This window comes from Erithacus rubecula, assembly GCF_903797595.1.
Source record: "Erithacus rubecula genome assembly, chromosome: 2".
NCBI lineage: Eukaryota > Metazoa > Chordata > Aves > Passeriformes > Muscicapidae > Erithacus > Erithacus rubecula.
The window spans coordinates 56,934,991-56,962,093 of record NC_136685.1 but is presented as its reverse complement, the minus strand read 5'-3'; the positions used below and the strand labels follow the sequence as shown (position 1 = coordinate 56,962,093).

The 27,103-nt window shown below is 39.1% G+C and overlaps 1 protein-coding gene across 6 annotated transcripts in view; it reads left to right on the top strand.

Annotated features, from left to right (window-relative positions):
- Nucleotides 1-19,775, top strand: part of IPCEF1 (interaction protein for cytohesin exchange factors 1) — an 84,230-nt gene extending 64,455 nt beyond the window's left edge. For 5 of the 6 annotated variants that reach the window (XM_079331710.1, XM_079331713.1, XM_079331712.1 and 2 more), the window contains 3 exons: nucleotides 2,192-2,561; nucleotides 10,201-10,394; nucleotides 13,786-16,522. In XM_079331710.1, coding sequence (XP_079187836.1) covers nucleotides 2,192-2,561; nucleotides 10,201-10,394; nucleotides 13,786-13,986 — 765 coding nt within the window. In that variant the 3' untranslated portion in view covers nucleotides 13,987-16,522. Of the gene's footprint in view, nucleotides 1-2,191; nucleotides 2,562-10,200; nucleotides 10,395-13,785 lie in introns of all 6 variants that reach the window. The other variant, XM_079331714.1, reaches the window with a different exon arrangement.
- Nucleotides 19,776-27,103: the final 7,328 nt, after the last annotated feature.

Genomic DNA, 27,103 nt, shown 5'->3' with positions numbered 1-27,103 from the left:
CTCACTAATCTCCAGTGAAATCCTTATGATCTGCTTATTTAAACATCCCCAAATGGAAATTCATTATCGTATGGATAATTACAAAACTTCCAAAGGAGTTATTAATATAATTTATGTCAGGTAAACAATTGTCATGCCAAATAAAAAACAAAACACAACACATATGTAGAGAAAAAGAAACACCTTCTGGCAGTCATATTTATTCTCACTCATATTTTTAAATTAACACACAATGGAAATGAAAACAAAAATGTATTCCCCTCAGTGAAACACAGTCTTCATTTCAATAACATTTTTGTGTGTGTGTGTATGGGCCAATGCCAGAAAAATAGAGGTGAGATCTAATATCTTCATTTTCAAGCTCTGAAATATTGAAATTAGACCAACTACATGTGGGCAAGAGCTGCTACTGTTCAATTGTTCTGCTTGGCTTTATAAACGCTTCAACAATTTGTTGCTGTGATTGGAGCTCTTAGATGAAATGCTCCACATCACCTGTGCTCCCAAGGGCATTTTTAGCTCTCCTAATTTACTACAGCATCTCCTTGTCTTTGCTTGAGGATGCATATGTGAAGGTTTCTATTTTAGAAACAAAACCACACCTGAAACACAGTGCTGTACTTTTCATGGTGGAATATCAATGTCTGGGTCTTGCAATATTTGGCACAGCCTTATAGGAATCATGAAAGGACCAGAGAACATGTCTTATGATGAATAGCTGAGAGAGCTGGATATGTTCAGTCTCAGGAAGAGGAGGATTAGGGGAGACCTCACTGCATTCAGCAATTCCCTGAAAGGAGGTTGTAGACAGGTAGGGGCCATGCCTACAGTGACAGGACTGGAAGTGGCCTTAATTTGGGACAGGGCAGACTGAGATTAGATATTGGACAAGTTTTTTTCACCATTAGGTTGGTCAGGGATTGAAATAGGTTACCCAGGGAGGTGGTGAAGTCAGAATCCCTGGAAGTGTTCAAGAGGCATCTGGATCTGGCACTAGATGATGTAGTTTAGGGGTTGCAGTGAGAGTGTTGGGTGCTTGGCTGGACTGGATAATCTTGAGAGCCTCTTCCAACCTTGACAATTCTATGAATCATTTTGAAAATTTACAAAAGTGAAGAAGTTGCTATGAACAAATAGTGCTCACATTCTGATATATGTCCTCCTCATCCTCTGAATTGACTACTTGTTACATGATACAGCTGTATTAGAAACACAGGAAGAATTTGCTGTTTTTGATACAAGAAGGAAGTAGTACACATAAGAGTATACAACACTGAATTGGACTTTAAAAATAATAATTAAAAAATTGTTATTCTTGGTTTGGTTTATTTGAATAAAATTTATTTCTGATTTACTGGGTTATAAATAGGTATTCCAGGCTAGCCTCTTTACTGTGTTTTCAGCTTTTCCAGGTTTCCCTAGCAACACCTTCTCAGTAAGTTTCAATATTTTCAGTCTAGTTATCATCTGTTTTAATCCTTACACAGATCTATTCTACATAAATATTGAGGACTGAAACATGCCAAAATTGTGGTCCATCAAGTCTGGTATTCCAATGCTGCCATTGGCCAGTAAGAGATGATATGCAGGAGTAAATTTCTGCAGTAGCAAGAAATCTGGCTTTCATATCATGATGATCTCATCACGATTTCTGATAGTTTCTTCTAAGCCTTCTTACCCTGATGAACAATTATCCCTTTAATGGGCTAGGAAGAATACTTCTTTACTCTCCTTCAGTTCTTGAGACCCCTTTTGCCTATCTCTGTTATTGCATTGGTGGAAGTCTTGAGTCCTTCATGTTCAATGGCTAATTTGGAGGTTTTCTTCTTCACTCTTGATTAGGCCAATGAAGTGAAGACAAATTAAAGAAAGAAGGTGAGTGTGAGACCTACCATGGAAAGCTGCATTCAACATTATAGTTTTCCTTGGTCTTTATTTCTAGACATTGTCAAGTTTATATTTCTTTTGCTTTAAGCAGCTTCCTGGTGGTTTGGTTTCTGAAGGAAAGGAGATTGATTGCAACGCCCCAGGCTTGTTTGAATGAATAAATAACCACATTACATCAAGTTTTGGTCATTTAGCATTTTGGCTGCATATCTATACATCATGTATAACATAGTTACAGGAGTAATTTGTAAATAGTTTTTCTTTTTTGTTCCACCCCCCCCCCCCCACTTTTGTTTCTGAAAAGCAGGATCAGCAGAAGTCATCATTCACCTCAACTCTGTCAAGTGAAGCATCTTGTTCCCTCTCCTCTCCTGAAAGCACTTTCAACTCCCAAGAATCATCGTGTTCCCTGACATCCAAGGGGGTTTATTCCGAGAGGCAGTCCTGGCTTGACCTGGTTGCCAGCTCTGCCGCGGAGGAGGGCGATCAGCCTTTGACGTTCTGCGTGCAGATCCACTCTGACGAGCCGCCAGACGGGATCTCTGGAGACTCAGCAGGAAGCCAGGAGCTCCAGCTCTCCGACCCCAATGGTGGATCCCAAACCTCTTACCTAAGTGCAGATGCACACTGTCTAGCTGTGCCAGATGCAACAGGACAGCGATCCCTAGACAGAGGTGAGCTAATGAGAGGGGAGATTTTTGCTGCAGAGCCATACAATATAAGAGCTACAGGTTTCCTTAACTTCCTTTCCTCTTCCTCCCTCTATATTCTTCACTGAAGAATTTTCCAGTGGCGCATAATTTATAACACTTAATTTATTGCACATTAAATATATAACCTAATATCTGGTTGGTAGGAACCTTGACAACTTTTCTCAAATTGTATCTATATGTTAGATCATAATCTCTGTCTATAAATTTTGCACAGACATAATTTTATTGACATTCTTTATTTCAATGCAGATATCTTTTATTACTTAGGATTGAAGAAAAATGTTAATAAAGTGTGTTACAGAAGGGGCACTGTGAAAAACGGTAATATGTAGGGAACAGTGAACATGGGGTTAAGTCAGTCCAATTTTACAAATATGTGCTGTTGCATTTGCTCAAAGTACATATTCCCTATTTGCTTCATTAAGCTTCATTGTAATCAAGAGAAAGCAACTGAAATCCTAAATCAGAAAGTCTATTAAGACTGGAATTTAAGTAAATAGGAATCTGCACAGTATCCTCCTACCGAAATGTACTGCTAATTGAAAAAGGTGGCATGGTTCCAGAATTTGGTCATTGTTACTGTTCATAACTCTCCTGGGTAGAGAGAAAATATCTCCTGCTGTTTGAGCAAAACTTCTTCTTTCTGAATTAAAGGCAGTTGAAACCTAAGAGTTGTCCCTGGCACACAATTATTCTCTGTAGAGGGGTAATACATAAGGGAACAACAACATTGCTGTGCCTCAGCTCTTCCCATGATTCCAAATCCTTATAAAGATTTGATGTGAGTACTTTGTTGCTGAAAGACAAGGGTTGTCTCAGCACAATGTAAAATAAAGGTGCACTCAAGAGCTCAGGCTGAAAGTAATGCAGTGGTGGAAAGAAGCAGCACTGGGGTTGTTATGAACTGAGGGCATTTCTCTGCAGGTGAACTTGACACTGAAAGATGATACTATGAGGGGCATTGGTTACCTTGTCAGTCCCCCTATGTTTTACCAATATCAGCACTTAGAAAGCTGGCTACACTTATCAAAGCTTAGAAAGATTTATGTTGTCATACCTTTTCTGATTTTACACACAAAAAAAGGACAATAAGAAAAGTACAGTTTTCATAAAGAGTGAGAAATACTCAATGTTTTGCGCTCACCTACCTTATCCATTTTGTCAGGTTCTCTGCTAGAAAATTCTGCAACAATGAAGATTAGAAAGAATTAAAATCCAGAGTGAGCATATATGCTGTTTTTATGTATTGGAAAAGAGTGCTGTGCTTTGAGTTACTGTGGAATCTAATTCCCCTAATTCTGGCTTTGCAAGTTATGGAAAGGCTGGGGCTGGTAGATATGGAGTCCCTAATGAAAATGTCACAAAGACAAATTAAATATATTGTTTTCTGTAATTTTACCTTCTGGGTTAAATTTGATAAAGTAATGTCTTTGGAATACATTACTAGGGACATTAAAGTTGATTGTTGGAATGTAGGTCATAAATGGCATAGTGACTTATAGATCCTGTTGACAAAGATTCAGTGGTTGCTCTTCAGAAATCTAAACTTTTGCTTAGAATATATTCCTCTGGTATTGTCAGAAATCCTGTAATAATGCATAGGTTACTGCTTTCCATTGTAATGTAAGGGTGACAAATGCTTTTATAGAATTAGCATGACACATTCATAATCACTTATAGTTTGATAGGCTCAATTGTGCTAGCCAATAAAATGGGATTAAAATGTAAATCAAGGCATATTTTGGTATACACTCCTGCTGTGTGCAAGATGGTTTAATTTTCATAAGATTATTCCTGGGGAAATTAACTCTTCTGTTGCTCACTGGTTAGTTTATGGGGAGTCCTGATGGCAGAACAGAGAACATTCTTTTCCCAAACACAGTGGTGATCATGACAGAATTTGAGAAAGAGATAATTTCACCAAGACAGTCACTATGGAAACTGTATAACCTCACTAGTCCTTGTCTACATCATAACCCATTGCTGACTAAGTAAATGTACACCATACACAGGTTTGTCTTTCCTGTATCAGCCTGGATATTATGGGCTGGGTGTGGAGAGTGCTGCTGTGTGGGGCCCTCTACTGCAGTGGTCACTCAAAAACATTTAGGAAATAAGGAGATTAAGCTTCTTCAACTTGAGAATGAGGTAGAAAAAGAAGGATTTTTGTAAAGTAACAATTTGGTTCCAAATGAAAATTACCAAAAAGAATGTAATTCTGGATCTGTGGCTTATCCCCCAAGAATTTCCCTCTCCAGCTAGGTGATCAGCATGTACACGAATACTGTGAGATGAATTCAAGTTGTTGGGTAAAATCTTGCTGCAAGTTTTCCTTATTTGCAATACTAGCAAGAACACCCTTGTTTGTTATCTGATTCAAAAGAAGAAAGCCTACCTCAGTGCAGCCACTATAATCTGCTTTACAGTGCTTCTGGATAGTACATTTCTGACACTTTTCAGAGTCATGAGACTGTACCCAGGAGGAGATGTCTGTCTGTTGTCAACATTTGTCCTGAAAGCACATGCTCCCTGTGTGTGAAGAAGGCCCTGCTGTCATCAGAACATCTTTGTTCTTTGATAGTTTTTGACCCCAGTCCCCCAGTGAGCCTACAGGTGTGTCTCTGCTCTCTTTCTCCTGGTGAGGATAAAAAACTCCTGCCACACTGTTTTCTGACCATGTGCTTCAAGGTAAAACCACAAGTTGAATTTTTGTTTGTAGCTGGTAAGAGCCTAGAGTTGAGGTGAAAATTTTCTAGAACTGAAGAGGAGTTTTGCTGGACAAAGTCTTGAAATGGAGACCAATTTACCAAATTTACCAAAGTTGGTACCTGGAAGGAAGAAAGAGTAGCTGTGGTTTTGTGGGAAAAGCTTACCATGAAAAAGTACAAAAACAGTGAAGAAACCTTAGTGATGTGTTAAACAGGAAATAAACATTTTTCAGAAATAAATGGATGAATCTCCATAAGAAAAGCTACAGATTCAACTAAATGATAATGCATTATTGTTTCAACAGAAATTATTTAATGAGCTCTGCTAAGCAACTGGTGCAAGGAACCATAACATATGATATTTTTAACAGTCTTTCTGACCACACTTAGTGGTGTTATGAACATGGTCAGCATTAATTCTCTGTGCCAGTTACTGGGGAGATGTTACATACCAGGGAGTGATACAAAGAAGGGGAGTTTATCAGTTTTCTCTTTTGAAAGGAGACCAACATTATACATTCATTTACTTTGTGGGAATATTTGAGACTTAGGCGATGGAGCTTGCTACATGCACAGCGACAAAAGATTCTAAGCTGCCTGTGATGGAAATAAACTGGAAGGTAAACAAGAAACAGCTGAGAATACAAACAGCTGTCTGACTACGTGCACTGGATCCAGAAGCTGGCCTTGGCCCCTCCATGATGGTTAGATACACTTTCCAGCCAAACTCCATTTTTTGAATTTCCTCTGGCAACCACTGGAAGAAAAAGTATATGACTGACATATCACCATTATAATCAAAAACTGTAATAGCTAAAAGAACCCACAGGAACTGAGAGGTTATACAAGAAAATAGGAATGTGTGTTTCTATGTATTTAAGGATCTACTACTACAGCAGTAAGATCCTTACTTGCATTTTCTGAGAGTTTCACAATCATATGAAGTTAATGCACCTTAGCAAGGCATTCTTATTTTATGACTTCTGGTTTATTTTACCTTAGTTCATAGTAACTGTGGAAAATCTGGTGTGTGCTGATATTTTCAAACCTGGACAGCTTTTCAAATACATCTTGGACTTTATCTGGGCTGGTTTTGTGGGAAGGAGTTGGTTAAATAGGAGCTGGATTCATTCAATTCCTTCTGTTCTCTCTACTGACATCCTCTTCCTCTCTGGAGTCTGCCTGTGCCAGTAATAGCCAGAACAGATCCTCTGGTGTGCTCTAGCCCCTTTGTTCCTTCTGCAAAATTTAAAGAAAATAGCTAGATCATGGCTGAGACTAGCCAAGAAATGTGCCTACAGTGAAAACAATTGTGTGGAGAAACAACTTGAACAATTGTTTTGTTTCTCATCAAAAAACTTTAAAAATTACAGTGAAAACTATGGTGCTATGGTTCTCTGAACCCTCTGAAAAAGAGATAATTATTTATGTTGTTTCCAGTTCAGTCAGTTTATTGAAATTCTACCCCTCACTGCTGAGTCTACTATACTGTCAGGCAATAGCATCTAATTGTTTGTGGTAAAAAAGTTTTCCTATTATTTTCTTCCAATCTTTTTTCCCTTAGTTCTGCATTTGCCAGTGAGGAGTTTGCCTGAATTATGCTCAGCTAATTGAATTTTTTTCTATATTTTCTGTTCCATAATTATGTGGGAAATGTGATTTCCCTGAGGTGACTTTGTATTCCCATCAAAAAGTCCACTACTGCTATGGAAAAGGGCTGTGGGTGGATAGGTAGACAAGGGCAAAAATCACTTACTACTTTTTTTCCTCTGCACTTCCCAGACTTGTGTGTATACGTCCTCTCCCAATGGCATCAAAAGTTTTAGCAGAATCAGAAACAGGGATGCTGGCAAAGCTACAAGAAGCTCATAAGAGTAGCAAGAACAGGAGGAAGAAGCAGAGGTTTTTTTCCCTGTGATTAATACACAATTGGGGTCTGTGAGATCTCAGTTGCAGAATGGGAGAACAAATATTTACATTTCAGATAAATTTAGTCAGATACGTTCTGTTGGAGGTGGTTTTTAATGCAAAATGCTATTTCTGCCAAACATTTCTATATTTTTACACCGAGAAACAATCAACGTTCACAGCTGCTTTTTGAAAGTTCTGAATAATTTCACTTATGTAGGCCTAAAGAGCATTAAAGTTGAAATTTCAGACAGGCTCCTGTACTGATGCTCCAAGATGGGAAGTCTCAATACCTTAATGTCTCCCAGCCTGTGGCAAGTTGGCTGACAGGAGAGCAGAAGCTGAAAATTGAGGAGGTGAAGAACAGGCATGCTGAACCTCTGGGAGGTTGTTCCTGTCTGTGATACCTCCCGTTAGAGGGAAATTCCAGATAAATGGCATCAAGCCTCAGAATTGTGTTTTAGTTCCACTAAATGAGATTTTTCAGTTCCATTACCTCTCCCCCTTTCAGTCTCACAGCATTAATCTAGTGCGTTCAGTGGCAGCTTCAAGCCTGCAAAATGATGGCTTTTTCTTTCTGAGCTTGGCTCAGGGGTACTCAGGACACTGAAGGTAGAATTCCAGGTAGGTAACAGATAGTTTGGCCTCAGTTTATAGAGGTTTATTGGCAGACATATCCTTCCACATGCTGACAGTCAGCAACAGTGTTCTACACAAACCCACAACATTAATCCTAATGTTTAATTAATTCTAACTCTTTTTCACTTGTTGAAATTCATCAAAGATGGAGATAAAAGTGCTATGTAACTCACAATGGCTCTTCACAACCTGTAAGTTCCACTCACTCTTGTTTTCCAGCAGTTTGCTGAAATTCCATTTAGTTGCTTTACTGCCACTTTCTTTATCCGCCAGATATGAAAAATCTGACACGTTCTTTTCCCTTTGAAATTACTTGACCCTGATTAATCCCTTGGAGGATGAGAATGGTGGAAGAATAAGGAATGGGAAAGTAGTTTCAAAGTAGCAGTCTTGTAAGTCTGCAGGAGCTGAGTACACTTTGCTGAGCAAGTGCATTGTCTGGGTGCCTTCTCCTGGGCTTTTCTGAGTTTGGCTCCATCCTTTTCTGTGCTGAGTGTTACTGTGCTCCTTACAGTTTCTCACAAGTGCGTGGAAGATATCAGAATATTTAGCATGGAAGAACAGTGTTCTGTGAAGGTGTTTTCTCAGGATGCTCTGTAACCCTTTTAGGATACTGAGGAAGGTCAAGAGTTAGCCTCAAATTGTCCAGAGCAGGGACCTTAAGTCCTCTATGGGTTGACTTCATCTAAAAGTTGCTGAATGGGGTTGAAGTAACCTTTTTTTTTTCTTCTTACACAGTCTTTCTTGGATAGCTGATAAGAAACAATTTATCTCTCAAAGTATTACTGTGCACAGTCCTGATGGGTGATCTCTGCAGCAGAGTTGAGCCAGTCCTGTGAGAAGCTGGCTAATGAAGCAAACAGCTGCTTCATCCCAAGAAAGTAGGCAGGAAACTAGTCATTACGAGCTCATGGCATGTGCCAGCAGCTTTCAGGAAATACTAATGCCGTGTATTATGCCGTACACTTCCATTTTTTTTCCTGTTTCCTGCAGCTTGTTAAATATACAACAGTTCTCCTTTTCCTCCCCCAGCAATGTACCAATGTTGGAAGTTATATTTAGTTTTTGTCAAGTTACAGTAGGCTTTTTATAATCACGCAGTAGGGAAGAATAGGCCAGAAACAGAGTGAAGGCAAATATTTGCAGCATATCATAAACCTTTCTCATAATCTAAATATTTAGAAAGAACAGAGATGTAGGAGGATGCTGTTCTTTATAAAACATGGAAAAGATAAGAAGCAGCCTCCTTAGCATGCTGACATATTGCAGAAGACTATTTGCAGCAGCATGGGTGAGCAGAAGGACTTGTTCTTTTTGCTTGGAATATATTTGCTGACTGCAGATGATTTAGAAAAGTAAATGTTTAACTTTAAAGGAAAAAGTGCCCAGCCAGTTCAATGGGAATAGAAAGGACTTCAACAGAGAAGAGCCATCACCACTGCCCCCAGCAATATAAGACCAAACATTATCCAAAGTGGATCTTGTGGGATTAATTAGCACCCTGAAAACAACAATAGCTGTAAGATTTTCCTTTAGAGATCACTGAGGCTGTGTGGACTGAAGGACAAGGAACAAGTCTGTTGCTAAAAATGGCCTTCTGCTAAAACACCCCTGCATATGCCTGGCACATTTTTAGTTTCAGTCTGTTCATTTTAAGTTGTTTTATTCTGAGAAATGCCTTTGCTTCAATTTTCATCTTATTTTATGCTATTCTCGGCTGTTCTTTTGTGTACTCTGTCTTGGAAATAGTCCTGCAGCTTGGGAGCCATCAGAATAATTAAGGTGGAGATAATCAAGGCTTTGTTGTGAGGCATTGCAAGCAAATTCTCTGCTGCAATCTGTGAAACTCAGAGACAAGTCACTGGATGCCCCAAGGATTCTTGCTTTAATCTGTTTTCTAGGGACCTTCTCTTGGGGCCCCTGAAATGTTTCTATGTTTCTTTTGATTGCTGATATTTTTTTTTAACTCTGTTTTCAATAATTACCAAAACCTGGTGCTGATTCAGCACACCAAAGAGAATTTGCTCTATGAGTTGCCAGGTAGAAGCATAATTCACTGCATGCAGCAAGCAGAGAGGGGTGAATGGCTGTAGAAGCTGTCAGGGTCATTTCATTCAAACATAGAACTACTGACACTTGTTCAAAGTCTGTGATAGACTCAGTGTTAAGGCAGCACTCTATTAGTGGAGATGCAGGCTCACTTCTGTTTGGATCATTACCTGATTCTTAGCAACATGTGAGTTTGTAAGTTTGTCTTCCTCATAGCATTATTACCCTAGAAATTTCCCTAACTGCAACATTCATGTTCTCATATATAATAAAAGAATTTATTCTTTTCTTTGCAGACCAGGAAAAATGTGATGATGATGATGAGATGGAGCGACTTTACAAGTCACTGGAGCAAGCAAGCCTGTCTCCCATTGGTGACCGCCGGCTGTCCACTAAGAAGGAGCTGAGGAAATCATTCATCAAGCGCAGCAAAAACCCCTCCATTAATGAGAAACTCCACAAAATTCGAATGCTCAACAGCACATTAAAGGTGAGTTTGCTGATCTTGCCAAGGAAAACTTGAGAGAAAAAAAACCAGTTTGGATGAAAAAGAAACAGTATAGACTTCAGCCAAATTCTAATTACATATCTACTGAAAGCCCCAGAGAATTTTGTTAGGTTTTTTAATTTTTTTTTTTTTCTGCTTCATTGTGAATACTGATCTGTGTTGTGTTGTTCAGTTTGAACTGGAAGCAGAGGCAATAGCTCAGGAGGGACTCTTCTTGCAGAAGTTCCAGCCCATTTGGAAAATTTAATAAAGAAAACTCTTAGTTAACTGGAAAACTTGCAAGCTCAGCTAAGTGCATTAAACAGGGGAGCCTTAAAAAAGGAAGAGCAGACAAAGTACATTGATGATAAAGGACACGAAAATGACCCTGAGCCAAAAAAAGTTTTCCTTATGTGATTATCAGAGAATGTACAGGATGTGCCAAAGCTATTGTAAAGACCTCCTGTAACTAAAATATTTTTAATAGCAAAAGCATCCTGCTTTTATGTTGGAAATATATCATGAACTGGAGGGGTACAGGGGTTCAGGATATGTTACATGAAAGGGCCAGTAAATCTGTCTGGAATATGAAAATTTATGCCAGCATCATGTCAGGGGATTTCAAAGCCTGAGTGGTACTGAGGGAAACAAAAAGCTTAACCATAGCATTTATATTGTAAGGAGAAAAAAGAATAATTGCAAACTTGGGACTTCACTTGTTTCTTTTCATATGCATTAGAAGCAGGAATTGAGTATCTTGTTTCAAATGGATGTATTTGGCTTCAGGCACTGTAAGCTGGGGAATCCATGTAAAATGGTTGGGCTTGATGACTTTAGAGGTCTTTCCCAACCTTAGCAGCTCTATGATTCTAAAAACTTACCATGTAAGCACAATCATTGGTTTGAGTATTAGTTGTAGTGGGAGGCTTGGGTTTGGCACCTCAGCCTCCACTGAAATTCCTGAAAAGTACAATTGTGAAGGGAATTGGGAAGAAAAGCATTCTTCATGACTCCATATGAGACCTGGTGAAGTCTCTCCTTAGTATCCTTGAAGAGTTTTCAGTGATGTGGCAGTGACTACAGAAGTATTCATTTGCATCAGCAACAAAGTGAGCCCCCCCCCCCACACAGCAGAAAGTTAGTTTAAAAAGTATGCCTATTTTATAAGATAGGAAGCTATGTACAGAAACATTCTGCAAGGTTTTCCCTGACAGGAGCCTCATTAATGAATCTAGGAATGAGTTTGTGCAAAATGGAGTTGTATTTTGTGGAACAGTCACTTTCATTAGTATGGAGATAAATGGAAGCTTTTATGACAGACATAAGCAAGGAGGACAATAGTGCATTGATTTAGCATGAGAGTATTATTAGTTGTGATTAACTTCAGCTTGTCCAACACTTGCATTTAACATGAAAAAAATAAGTTTTGGAGTGTTCATAACATATAAAATATATTGATCTCTTTGCTTTTTTTTTTTTTTTTTTTTTTTTTTTCTCCCTTCAAACTAAGAAACTGGAGTATTGACAAGACAAATAAAAAAGCACAGACACTTTCTCATAGACACAGAACAGAGTGCTGTACATGGCAGTGTTTAAGTTAGCCTGTCTGAAACTCAAGTGCCTGCAGTGGGGAAGTGCCATATTCTTTACATCAGTGGAATTACATGCTTTTAAAGTAAATTTTATTAGTGTAGAATATAAGATGTAAGATAATTGGAAATAATCTACTGGAAATTTAAAAATCAGGATTTTTTTTTCTTCTGATCCATATGTACTCTGCTTCAATTAAAAACCTATTAGTTTGAGAAATGATTTATGTGAGTCTCAATGCAATTTTAATTTTAGACTTTTGACTCCATATATTTAACAACATTAATGTTGCTGCCACAATATCTCATTAACAGAACATGCTTTGAACACTTTGGAAGAGAGGGAAACTATGTGCAAATGCATCACAGTCTTAGTGAATGTGGGAAATAATTTTAGTGTTACAGGAGACATTCCATGGCATGGCTTTTTGCTGCCAAGTTTATCCAATAGAAACCCTCCTCTCCCTTACCTCCCTATCCCCTCTTCTCTTAAGCTAACTGCACATATTCCTGCATCAATGGCAGAAGTCTTATTAAAAGAGTTGGCACTGGTTCTTGAGGGTAGGGCATGTAAAATACAGTTGAACGAGCTTTTGGGTTTAAAAAGCAGCGAAAGCATCACAGAGATTGGAGCCCTTGAAGGTTCATTAGAGTAGTAGTGGGATATTGATCTATAAACAGCTGATTGCTGCTATCAGAAGGTGAAATAGATGTGTGGGAGCACTTTCAAGGTGTTTTCAAGGCACCCACCAGCACAGGGTGCCCTTGGGTGAGATGAATGGGTGGCAGCAGGAGAAGATGTGTAGAGGAACTATTCCATCACTTTCACACACAGACTGGAATGATGGAGCCTGGCAAAAGTGTCAAATTTTGTTAGTGCAGCGTAGTGTCTCCATTGCTAGCTGGGGCTTCTCTAACCTGTGGTCCATTGCATGGATAGGCAGTATGAGTTGGAAAAGCAAAGTGGTTTGTAATGCCACAATGTGTGAGGACATCAAAGAACATCAGTGTGTCTAAGGAGAGTGGAATGGAGACAGAGCCAGGCTATTTCCACTGGTGCCCAGTGACAGAACCAAAAGTGAGGGGGCAAACTGAAACACAGAAGGATTCCCTTGGATATCAAGAAACACTTTTTTGCTGTGAGGGTGACCAAGTACAGGTTATCCAGGGAAGCAGTTGAGTCTCTATCCTTGGAGATATTAAAGAGTCATCTGCACACAGTCCTGGCAGCCTGCAATAGGTTGCTGTGTTTGAGGAAGGGTTTGAGACCAAATGACTTCCAGAGGTCCCTTCCAAGCTCAGCCATTCTGTAGTTTTGTGACATACAGAGTTTCAGTCACTGCTCACATCTTACAAGGGAACCAAGTTGCACAAATTATATCCAAAGTTATGTTCAGTCCAGCTCCCAGAGAAGAGACATTTATTGCATGGAATAAGTATTTTTTTAGAAAGTTAGAACTGCTGTGAATTACAGAAATAAATGCTGTTGTGTCTAGTTTCATGCAAGCACTGTCTTGTTGAGAGACAGCATAACAATATGTAATTTTCACATGAATCTTCTCTCATCAAGTTTTGTTAAGCCTATAAAAAAATCTAGATGAAATCAAAACTTGCCTTTAACTGAGAAGAATTTTTGCTGTAGATGTAACTTTGATGACCTATGCTCTAAAAATGGGAAACAAGCTGCAGGAGGATGGGTAATTGGCCATCTCCATTAGACATGAGTCTAATGTTCCCAGAATGTTTTTGTTAGGGACAATTATCTTGACATTTTCTGTGGAAATAACCACTTGCTCTCTTCCTAGTGTAAGGAACACGACCTGGCCACAATTAACCAGCTGCTGGACGACCCAAAGTTGACAGCGGTGAAGTACAGAGAGTGGAGGAGCACAAACATCATGCTGGTCCAAGATATTTATCAGCAGCAGGAGGTCCAGGACATGCCCACAGAGAATAGTGAGGAGCAAGAGGTGACTCCACAGCCAGTCACTGAAAGTGCTATTTGATCTTGCACATGGCAGGATTTTTCTCCACGGGTCTTCATGTACAAGCAATTTAAGCTGCTGTATCTTGAGGTTTGTTTCTTGAAAGTATGTTTCAAGAGGAAAACAACCCATTCTCCAAAGTTTAGAATGGTCTTGCAGAGCTCACTTATTGCCAAAGGGGCAAATTTGCCAAACTTGCCCAGGTTCCCCAAAAAAGCATGCCTAAACGTGGCCTGCATATGTAAGAAGGCTATTTAAAAAAGCAGCAATGTTTTTCAGTTTTTGGAGAAGAAAATTACAAGTGTCCAACTCCTGGAGGACACAGTACTATGTGATATGTACTGTATAAATATGAGGTCCTTGGGATTGTTTTAACCATGCAACAAGGATGAAGTCTACCTTTTTACCTTCTAAGGTAACTGATGTATACATTTTGATCTCTGTAGCCATTTACTTTCACCACTCTACCAGTTCCAGCTGTGACAAATGGAAGAGCAATTATGCATGAGTTCATACTGTAGAGAGCTGCCAGGCACAAGGTTTGGGCTCTGCCTGATGTTTTATGAGTTTCAACTTTATTTATGGTCCAGACCAAGAAGGTACTGTCTTTCTACATGAAGAAGAGGTCTCTCAGTTTTTTGCTTACTGTAATTTACTCATCAGTGAGACAAGTTTCAACTTTTCTTATGGACTTGGCAGAATTACTTGGAAAATTATGTTCTTCTTTCTTGCTTTTGACGATTGGGAGTATATAAGGTACAAGTTCATCCCAGAGTCCAATTTCAGGAAGGTGATCATATTCACAAGCCAGAAGCTAAATAACTGTATTCCTAGTGTGGACCTGGAAGTGTAAAACAAAGCTGCAAGTATTTTTGTAAATATATGTAATTTTATGGCTTATATGAATGTCATTATGTACTGTATAGATGTTTTATTTATATATTTATACATACTGAATTTCCTAATATAAATAGGCACATGTGGACCAAGCCCACCCAGTTATAAGTGCTTACAGATTGACTTGAAATGCCTCTTTTTTTGTGTTCCCCCATTAGAGATCACAGTAATGGCTCTACAGCTGAGATTACCTGGAGACATCTGCCATGAATCTTTCTTCTACTTTTCTAGCTCTGAGTTTTAGATTAAGAAAATCTGTACAATTTAGGACCTGAAAAAAGTTTTCTAGAAAGTTTCAAGATTCCCTTTGGGGGAAAAAAATAAGAGGTTTTGCTGCAGTATCACGTGTTTTTTGGCTTCATTGTCCTCAGTACAAGGTTTTGGGCTTTTCTCTTCTGCAGTAAGGAATTTTGCAGAGTGCTGAATTTTGAAAAGCAAGAATTAGTCCACCATTCCCAAATTAATGCCACTACAGGAACTGTGACAATCTGCATTTCTGTTGCTATTTCATAAAGATATTCTTTGCCATTATTCAATACAGTTTATCTTTTAAACCAAAATATTCTATAGAGATGCAGCTGTATTCATCTGTCTGTGCATTTTATGTTTTATTGAGAAAAGATAATGGTGTTAGTGGGAACATATAAAATCTTTTCCACCTCTCTAGTGATTAGTTTGATATTGCAGTTTTAATACTCAGAAGCTTTTCTTTTTAAATAGAGGCAAGGAAATAGATGAAAATGATTAAATGGGGAAGCAAACGCAAAATCCTGGATGGTTAAAAAGCTATTCTTTGCAGGAAATCATCATATTAGTGGTGATTTCATCACTTCACTAATTCTAGGTGGAAGTTAAACAAACTTAATACCTGGTGCAATTTGGAGTAATTGTATCTTAAAAATGGAGCCCATTTTTAGGTTGCTTTTTTAGTTCTTCTTTTGTTTTTGGGTTTTTAAAATAATTCTTCCACCATTGCCATTGAAATGCTGTCAATTCACTGCTGAGAGCACCCTGAAACTTAGGAGTGTAGGGATTAACCTGCTTGGTCCATTTCATTTTTAACTACCTGGTGCTAAGGAATTGCTAAATATTGGAGGTCAAATTGCATGTACGTTTTCTATCATACATGCAAGTTTTTCATGAAACAAAGAATGTAAACACCATTTTCCTTCAAAAGCATCTTCACTTAGATGTTGAAAAGAAGCACATGGTTACATGGCCTGTTGAGCTGGGCCAGACAAGTCAGTGCCTTGCAGTTCTGAGCAAAGGCAGAGTCAACTCCAATTGCTGAAGCAGATTTGCAGTATTTAAAGAAAAGCCTATGTGGCCTGTACATGATATGTTGGCTTTATTCACACTGTACTTGTATAACAATATACAAAGCAGCTTTCCCAAATCTAGAGACAAAGAGATGCCCTTGGACTGTCCAAACTCTACTATTGGTTCTGACAGATTACATAGCCTAAAATTGCTTTTAAATTACTCTCTTTCAGATGGTCAGTAGATACTTATTGTTGAACTATTGAGGTTTTGGAGACCTGCTGAGAATGCGCTCTATCACTGCTTGGAAAAGAATAGAAAATTCTTGAATGGGGTTACTCTAATCCCAGTTATGATTTTAACAAATTTCTTTGTTCAGGAAAACAAATGTATGGGATTTATGCAAGTACTGTGCAGGAAGTTTAACTCCACTCTCTCCAGCTACTTAGACTCAAAATAATGGAAAGCGTGGAAAATGCGAAGTGAAAATTGCAGTGAAACAGGATTAATTTTCTGGCATTGTTAATTACTGTGACAATTTTTGCCTGGGTTCATCAGCAGCGTGAAAGCCATAATCAGAGATAGAATTACACACAAGCTGACAGCTCCAGTGGGAAACTGCCTCAACAGGAGAAACTGGACAAGTCTGTGCTCTGCTCAGTGGGGCTTGGAGCAACTGCTATTTCTTGGTCTGGATTTGGAAGACCTGCACTGTTGACTCATAGCATAGGGAGCTGTGCATCCCTAGTGTGTGAATGTCAAGAAGTCTTTAACCAACTGGCTCAAGGGACATGTTTTATATAAGTTTTGGGAGAAAGTATGTGTGTGTGGATATGTGCACACGCACTATTCTTCCTCTGTCAGTAATGCAGTTGGTGCAGTAAGTCTAGCAATGGAGATTTTGGAATTCCTGGTAACAATATCTAATTTCAACTGTTTCTGCAGCTTTTCTGGAAATCAAATCTCTCTGTTCTGGTGGTGCACATCTCATGAGATTCCATAATGAGGTGGGATCACATTTCCTTTCCTATGATGGAAGAGATTTCATGTGGGGATTGTGAATAATTTTTACATCTAGCTCTGATAATTCAATCAATGCTAGGGTTTCACCTTGTCATGGTTTTAAGTGCAGCTGAAGATGAAACACCATGCAGTTGTTTGCTCAGCCCCCCTGTCTTTTCCTTCCCCATCCCTGTGTAATGGGAAGTAGAATTGAAGTAAAATTCGTATGCTATTACAGGAATGGTTTTATAATTTAAAATAAAGTAAAATACACCAACAATAATGGCAAATAATAATGAAAACAAAAAGATAAGAAACCCAAACAAGTGATGAACAATGCAATTGCTCACCACCCACTGAGCTGCCAGACCCTTCTTCCCAAACCCATATCAGCCTCCACTTCCAGGTAGCTCCTTCTGGTTTATATAGCTGTCATGATGTTCTGTGGTGTGGAATATCCCTTTGGTCAATTGGAGTCACCTGTCTCAGCTATGCTCCCTGCCAGTTTGGGTTTCTGTGTATTTCCTCACTGGCAGATAATGAAACAAGGAAAAATATCCTTAAGATAAACACATCTCAGCAAAAAAACCAAAACATCAGTGTGCTATCAATACCATTCTCATTCTGAATCCAAAACAGCACTGTAACAGCTGCTGAAGAAGAAATTAACTCTACCATAACTGATACCAGGATTAAACAGGAATAAATAATGTGCCACTTCTCGTTTTTGCAAAAAATTTGAATTTTGGAGGAAACCATCATATTGAGAGAAAAGGCTGGTTTGGGACAGTCAAGGAGGTAGGGGAAGAAAAAACCTGGTATTTGATTTAAAATGCTGTGGAAATTCTGAAATTAAAATTATTTCTAACTTGGAAAAATTATGGGTGTATTATGTCTATTGTGTGAGCCTGTAAGCTTACATGTCTATTACAGATTTAATACCAAAAACTCTGTTTTTAAACTTTTTGGACTTTGGACTTTTAAAAAATCTTTTGTCTGTTTAGTCATTCAAAATTATTGTCACCAAGTGAGGGCCTGAGTTTACTTCATTTATATGAGACATGTCTTTCTGCTAACAGGAAGCCAAAGAGGTTTTCTTACTGTAGTAGAGCCAAAGTGGAATTTCCTGTTTTGTGTGGGGCATTTCAAAGCAGCAGACATTTTAAGATGAACATTTCCTTGATGCTTGAAGATTTATCCCATTTTGGTTTGCTTCAAACTTCAACATTATTGCATTTTTTAAAAACTGCCTTCATTCTGAACAGAAACAGGAAAATAAAGGAAAGTAGAAGAGAAAAACTCGAAGCTTAGATCATATTGAAATTATCATCTCTGCGTAGAGTAGTAGGAGCTGAGCTTGCCAAAAGCTAAGCATTTCAGCACTGAAAAATGATTGTAAGGTGTTGAAAAGAGTACTACATTCCTTGGAATTTGCTGTGGGAGAAGTTCCAAGACCTGTCTGCTCTGGAAAAATTATTATTTTCCTAATTTATTTCCTCCTGATAAAAATCCAAAGGGAGTGGTTTATAAGATGGCAGCAAGTTAAAGATGAAATATGCATGTAATTCTTTGATAGCTCAACAGCCTTGATGTATGATCTGGCTGACTTTAGATTACTCAGCCTGTAATAGAGAAAATCCATTTTCTTGGGAAAGCATTGTAGCTACCAGTGTCTGAAGCTTATGCACCCCATATGGTCCACATGAGGTCCATTTTGAAGATGTAGGTGAATGACCATTCTATTGGGCAAAGAGTTTGTGTCATCATACCATAGCTTAGGAACCACTCTCTTTGTCCTAGATGCTTTAGGACCTTCCCAAATGACTCTGACTCTTAAAGTTGTTTAGGGCAGTTTTGTCTTCTCCCAACTAAAAATAAAAAGAGGACATGGAAGCACATCTCCCACTCCCACAAGCATAAAAACTAGCTCTAGTCTAGCAGAGATTAATATAAGTCACAATATTTATGAGTGTTTAGCAAAATAACTGACCTGGTGAGAAGCCAGTTGTGCATACAAATCCCAGCACTCTTGTAATTTCATCTTTCAGTGCTGAGAACTGGCCCAAAGGAAGAATGGGTGTTTCTGTCACACTGTGCTCTGTGTAGAGAGGAAAGGTCATGCACAGAGGAATATTTCCTCTGTACTATCTATGTTTCCAAGGACTTCTATCAGGCAGTGACAGGACCTGCAGCACCATGAAAGTACATGGAATCCAGATTTGGTATTTTATCTGCTGATTCTTTTTTTTCCCCCCTCCACTGGTTTAAAATTCGCAGCCCAATGTTGGCGTTCAGCGCTGCCTTTTTACTGCTTGTTGCCTACACGTGTGAATTGGTTTTCATGGAATGATACACACATCTTGCAGAAAGAGGGCCTTATGTTTGCACTTGTCAATTAAACACTGAAATGAGAGAATATTTTGCTCAGCCTTTTTTTAATTTTTATTTTCACTGCAGATTTTTCAATTTACTGCTATAGAATGAAATAAATTTTTGCTGGTTCTTTAAACAAGCAATTTCCCTGTGGGACTAATATTATTATTATGTTGCATGATCTGGAACGAGGAAGAGAAAATGAATGGTTTGGTTGAGGAATGCCCTCTACTAGTTCACAATGTGATATTTGAAACTGCTTTTAAATTAGTTAACTCTATTTAATTGGTTATTGTAGGCACCCTTTAGGAAGATTAGTCTCTTCTGGCAAGTATGGAATATTATTACTTTTTTTTAAGGCCACAGAGCAGCCTGTTTTAATTAAAAGAAATAAGTATTTTTGTCAAAAGTGTTTCAATTTAGCTGGATGGGCCAGCCAGGTAGCAGTATGGTGAAGGTGTGTTTCCTAGGAAATGAGCTTGTCCTAAGGGCTCAGCCAGAAAAAGAATGTCCCTGTCTTTGTCATCTCTCTTCCCCCAACTTTCTACATGCTCTCACTGCTTGCCTTGGGCTAATCAGACCATCATTTGGAACCTATAACCTCTGTCAGCTCAGCCAAATCAAGCAGCAGGGAATAGACACAGCAAGCTGGATACTCATCGACAGTAATGATAATTAAAATTGCCTTTATGGAGAGGTTCAGTGCCCCTCAGAATGGAAGCAGCTGGATTCTGTAGGCAGAAGCAGAAGGAAGAAGAGCTGTGTAAATGACAGGGAAGAGAGGGACTTTTTCCTTTCAGAAGTAGAACTTGGCTCAAGTTCCCACAAAGTTATACCTTTTCTTCCACCAAGCAATGATTTCTCTTTTTTCCCCCCTGCTAGACAGGAAGTCATGAAGACAACCTGAACAAACAGTTTTCATGTGATCTCAGCCTGTGCTCTTGCTTTCAGTGCCTAATGCACGGCCAAAAATTTGGTTTCTGGGCCTGAGTACAAGACTCTACAAAAAAGCATCCAATGATATCTTTCTTTAGGATCCTTCCTGGCAGGCTTGCTGGGAATGCTGACAGGAAAGGCAGTGGGGCACCATATGCCTACCCTTATGCCTACTGCAACACCTCACCTCACCTCACCTCACTGGCTTGGGCTGCCTCGTTTGGCTCTTGCTTTTACTTTACACCCTCTTGTGGTGGCAAGAAACATAAGCTGCTCCAACGTTGTTTCATCAAGGTATCACTGAATTGCTCATTATAATTTGGACATTTGTCTTTTGTCTGCTTAAAAAAACCTGTTGGACTTTATTTGGCTTGATTCATGTGAGTTTGGGATGAGCATGACCACTGGCAACACAGAGGGCAAAGGCTCTGTCCCCAGCATCTGACCCTATTTCATCACTGCTTCTTTGGAATGGCTCAGTCATGATTCTTCTTCTTATTGTGACTTTTTCTTATTGCTGGAAGAAAGTGCCTACTGCCAATGAGAAAGTTCCTGCATTATCTTCCTGCTCTCAAGAAATAGCCTCGTTGTCACTAGGAGATGTTTCAAATTGACTAACAGAAGCCTTGGCAGTACATGGGATGCAGTGTACAGTGACAAACTGCTCTGTTATTTTGATGGGGAAACCGTATCTTTCCCCTTTCCATTTCTTGCAAAGTGCTTTCAGTCCTGGACAGACAAAAAAGTTCTTGTACTGCCAGTGGGAAAACAGCTTCTGCAAACAGATATCAGCATGTTCATAAAGGAGAAAACTGATCCCTCAGCACAGCCTGCTGGCTGCTGGCAGCACAAGCAAGGGAGAAAATCACAGGTTTGTATGTAAAGGGGAAAACAAAAATAAGAGGGTTTGCTGCAGGATCATGATTTTTGGCTTCATTATCCTCAGTACAAGGTTTTGGGTTCTTGCCTTCCCCTCTTCTGCATGTGTACAAGTTTGTGATGGTCTCAGTCCACATTTAAGGAAGTTTTGCAGAGAGGTGACAGCATTTACTGTAGGTGTGAAAATGGAGATGCTGTCTGGGACACAGACCCTCTCCAGATGTGAAACAGAAGCAGTAAAATGAAACCAAGGTCACTCTGGAGATAAAGGTGCTCAGCGAGGAAGAACAAGTGAACACCTGAGCAGCAGACACAAAGAAAAATGAGCTGGTAAATTAGGGGGTGTGGAAAAGGATAATAATCACTGCCTGATGAAAAATGGGTGGGCATGAGATTAGTGGAACACTCCATTTGGCCATACAATGTATGGGGAGGATTTTTAGTGTCTGGTTATTTCATTTCCATGTATCTCATCCAGAAATTTAGTAAAGCTGTTTTGCAGAGCACCCTAAAAGTTGAAGGCTCACATGTCAGAGGCTGTTTTGTGGAAGATGCACTTAAGGTGTGTTTCTGTCCCCTGTGAAATATTCTGTGCATGCCTGGTGAAACCCCAAAGCCGCTATCACAGTGTGTCACCAAAAAAGAGCTGAAAAGTCAAAGACATTTCCAATGTCCTCAGCCCTTGCAATGGCAGCCATGTCCTGGTAATTGACAGGCCTGCCTGTGCTCTTGCAGTCCTGCTGTTGAAATAGAATCTTTGTTTCTGAGGTGCATTTTCCTAAATCTTATTTTTTACAGACAGTAAATTCAGTTCCCCTTGGCTAGCACTTAAGTTCATTTGTTACAGCAGCTATGAAGATGACTCTGATAGTGGTGTCATTTGCTGTGAAATTTGGAAATTTTGCTCTGCAAATGTCAGGAGGAGCTCCAAATCAGATTTCATACTGTTGTAAAACACACATATCAACTTCCCAGACAGATGTGATATTTCATCATGAGCATAATTTGTTTTCTGTGAAACAATTTATTGTGTTCATCTTTCTGCTGATGACACGAGGCAATTCAGGCGGCTGTGTTGTTTCTGAAATGTGTTTTCTAACACAAGAAAAAGAATTACTTACAGTGCTGGTACTATTTGGAAGAAGCAGATCAGAGCCTCAGGACTGAGGCAGTAAACAAAGCTCAGAACTTTGGAGACAGTGACACAAATGGCATCTCCAAAAGAGGATGTGGGAATTCCACTAATTAAGGAGAGAAGAGAAGACTATCCCATAAGGACTCAGAGAAATGATGAAGGCAGAGTTTGTGACAGTGCTGTTCATACAGAAAATCAGTGTGTGAAGTAAACCCTGGGAGTAAAGTTCAGATGCAGGAAGGGATGGACTGGATTAGGGGCATGGCTGCTCTGGAGGATTGCAGGGTGACCTGGTTGGGCCAAAGCCCAAGCAGGGTTGGACAGCACATCAGCTGACATCTGGAACCAGCTTAATGACACATGGCAAGAGTATCCCATGGAGAGAAAAAACAGGATGCAAAACTGCCTTAGTTCCCAAGTTCCATTGGTTTCATAGACACCACCTGGCAAGGTAAGCAAAGCATCCAGATGTAGTAAACCATACCTTGGTGTCAAGACAGGATGGGAAGGTGGCACGAGGGAAACCACAGTAGGTTCAGTTCCAAAGTCTTGTGTGTATATAAGAGGCAGCTGCAAGGTCAGTACTCTGGGTCTGAACCATAATGCCACTTTTGGCAATGTTCACAATCCAGCTTCTCCAGCCTCCAGTCTTCCAGTGATTTTGTTTCTTTGGAAGATATGAAAGCCTATTATGTGGGTTTGCACCTCCCTGATATACTCTCTACCTCCTGGATAGGAAACAGTGATAAATTCTGTTTATAGTTCAGGGGAAACTACAGAGACACTGCACAACTGCCTAGAAAGATATATCTACCTTTGGGATTTTATATGCAGCCTCCCAGGGTTTCACAGTAAAATGACTTTGGGTGAGGATCTCTGCAAGAATTTTGTACTCCTACTTCGTTTGTCAAAATTTACCATAAAGATCAGAAAAATAACTATACACAAACTTGTATTAAGTTCTTAATGTAGCATCCAATTAATTCCATTGCACTAAATTCGACTTTAGCATTAGCTGAAGAAAGAGGTATAGTTTTTTTCTTTATTCAGAGAAAGTTTTAGAATAATTTGTAGCTGCAGTATCAGACTAAATTCCTAAGTGCTACATTAGTGAGGAATATAAAAGTAATACAGATCAAGATGAAAGAGAGACTTTTATTCTGTATTGCTCCAATTACTCCTTTCTAATCCAGCAGCCTTTTCTGGAGTGCACATGAATTTGCACATACCCACAGATTCACAGATGGAGGTGCTGATATTGGTTGCAACAAAACACCTTAAGCTTGAAGAAAGCCTGTACACTACTGAACACTCACAATATCTTTTTTCTTCATGACAATTTTTATATAACGTCTTATTTCACTGTTCTTTTCATCATAAACTTAAAAAATAATACTTCTTCTAACATTCTCATTGATATCTCTGCTAAAAGCCCAACAGCAGCCATCAAACACATTATTAGAAACTATGCACTTAAAAGGAAGAATCACAACCAAAGAATAGCAAAAGAAAGAGGATTGCTGCTGTGTTGGAGAAGAGGCAGCAGTAGTTCCACTGAACTTACATCAGACAGAAGCTAAAGCAGCAGCTACAAAGCAGAGGCAGTACTATTAAAGGGAAAGGGATGTTAAAAGGAGCAGTGGAAAGGAAAAACCTTGTGGGGGTAATCACCTATGTGACATTTAAATTTTGCTCTAAGTTTTACTAAGTTTTACTCCATTATAGGTAATACTGATTCCACTGAATTTACTTACGCTGTTTGCTTTCTTCTTTCTACTCACTTCTGAACTGTATTTTATTATTGATGTATGTTAGTTTAGGGCCTGGAAGAGATTTGCTGAGGTTTTGCCCTAATTACCTAAAATCTACTGCAACTAGTGACCTGTATCATTACTTTTAAACCAAAACATGGTGAAGATTTTTTTGGATGGTGTTTTGCTTATCCTTTAGAGGCAAATTCACCAATCCAGAGATTTGAAAGCCAAACCCAAATGCTACAACCTTCTGATCAGACTTTCTACACAAGCATTCTGCTAGCCTTTTACCAAGTCCAAGTGATCCCAACATATGATGTTTTGCTTTAAGAAAAGTGTGGAGGGAGGGTATTCTTGGTTCAATAAGTTGAAATCCCATTATACCTTTATGATGCTTCTGTCTAAAATGCCTCTAGTACATATGTATACAGGGGGTCACCTGAATTTCCATTGCTTTACTTCCTACTGATTACAATTCCTTTTCTGACTGTTTAAAGACCCCCTGCTATTAAAGAGACTAAAATTTCCAGCTGGTAAAGGGTCTGGAGCACAGGTCTTAGGAGAAGTGCCTGGGGGAGCTTGTGGGTGTTTAGCCTGGAGAAAATGAGGCTCACAGGAGACCTTATTGCTCTCTACAACTGCCTGACAAGAGGTTGTGGCCAGGTGAGGTTTGGTGTCCTCTCCCAGGCAACAAATGGTGGGATTAGAGAAACTGGCCTCAAGTTGTGCCAGGAAAGGTTTAGATTGGGTGTTAGGAAAACTTGCTTCATGCAAAGACTTGCCAAGCGCTGGAAAAGGCTGCCCAGGGAAGTGGTTGAGTTCTGATCTCTGGAGGTATTTAAAAGATGTGTAGATATGGCCCTTGGGGATGTGGTTTAGTGGTGGGCTTGGGAGTGCTGGGTTAATGGTTGGACTTGATGGTCTTAGAGCTTTTTTCCACCTAAGTGATTCTATGATCCTGTGATTCTACTTCAGCTCAACCAATGGGCAGAAGCACAGATATGGTGTACAGTTACATGGGTCATTCCACTGCTACTTCTACTTTCACACACTAAACACAGGGTTTCTCTGCCACACAAGTGCAGTTTTCTTGGGAGAGAAGAAAAGCTTTCTTACAATTATCCCATATTGAATTCCAAATTACAGAGATAATGATGGCAATATAAAAGGCAATATAAATTCTCTATCAAACGCTTTAAAAAAAATTAATCTTCTATTGCTCTGTAATGAACTGCATTAAGCCAGAGACCATCAGCACAGAGGGAGGTTATAGTTATTAGCAACACCAATGGGAGGCCTCCCATTCAGAGTTTATCTGGTGATGAGATTCATCTTCTCCATTACCAAGAATTAATGTAAATGCATGAAATTTTGATCCGTCATAAGTGGATAACATGATAGGTCTAATCCTCTCTTGAAAATAAAAGTCTCATAAATGTTGTATAATAACTTTTGTGTTAGTCAGTGTTATGATGCTACCATTCTCTGCTTTTATGATATATGGAAGCAAACTTGATTTGTAAATCTTTTAGAGCAAGACATTTTTCTGCCTTCATCATCAGACCCCTTATCACATTTGGATCTACCAGGTTGTATTTATCCATCTGACTCAATGTGCAGGGCTCTCAAGAAGAATGAGTTCTTTTGATCCTGCCTACTGACAGCATTACAAGAGGAAAATAAAATAGATATTTACAGAAAGAGACTGTGACAGTAAATTGATGTGCAGAAACAATGGGATGCATCATTTACATGTGAACATTGTATGCCTGGAACCTTCCTGTTCCCTATTCTTTTGTCTTCTCTTCTCTGGAACATTAGATACAAGAAAATATCCCAGTGAAGGAGTACAATAAGAAGCAATTAAATTTGAACAATCTGTATCATCTCTGTACTATTGAGTAAACCAAGAAAACATTTAATAGAAGAGGTTTGAATGTGTACATTCTCAGAATTGGTAAGAAGTGAGAGAGAGATGATCCTGAAGTAAACTGCATCTTATTCACAAATATATTGCTTCTTTGAAAAATTCAAAAGAAAATAACTAGTTGTTGGAAATCTAGGCAGGGGTGGAGAGGATAAGGGGAAAAGGAGAAGAATATGATCCTGTGTGAGGTAGAAAGTTCAGCCAAAGATATATTAAAGCACTTTTGCCCTCACTTTATTTGACAAAATGTGGTGCATGGAATCACTAATGAAGAGAAAATTTTGAAAAGATCAGGAGAAACGGCAGCTGGTCAAATTAGGAGCTGCATATCAGTATAAAGTGCTGATCTTATCACCTGGTTTGGAAATTTCAGTACTGGCAATTCTCAGATGATGTATTTTCCAGGCAGTTAACAGTCCTGACACAAAAGTCATGACTTTGATCCTACACATTGAAGAAAATGTTTGGTGCAAAGCAAAAACTGAAAGAACGTCTCTCAGTTTGTTTGCACAAAAAGTCTTTTAAGAGAACAAGGTCTTAAAAACACAGTTCTGAAAACATCAAGTCATGCAGAAGTAGGTCACTCAAAAAAAAAAAATTTGAATGGTCCTTGGAAAATCAGAGCTAAACTGTGTTTTTGCAAATTTGGCAAAACACTGACCTTATATAGAAAACTGCTTTGATCAAAAAGAACCCAATACACTGACACCTGTGAAAAATAAGTAGCAAGCACAGGGACACCGTGAGAGGATTGTGTCTGCAGGCAGCCCACACTGGAGCAAGGACCCACTGGAGGCCACCAAAGTAGTATTTTTACTACTGCAGTTTGTGTATAGTTATTTTCAGAGTTTTTCCTGATTACCTGAGTCTTTATGGTTAATTAGCAGCAATTAGTTAAGACTGCTTTGACACAATCTAAGTGCCCTACTTTTTTATTAATTTGGAGAAATGGAAGGGCATGATGTAGATTTCTAA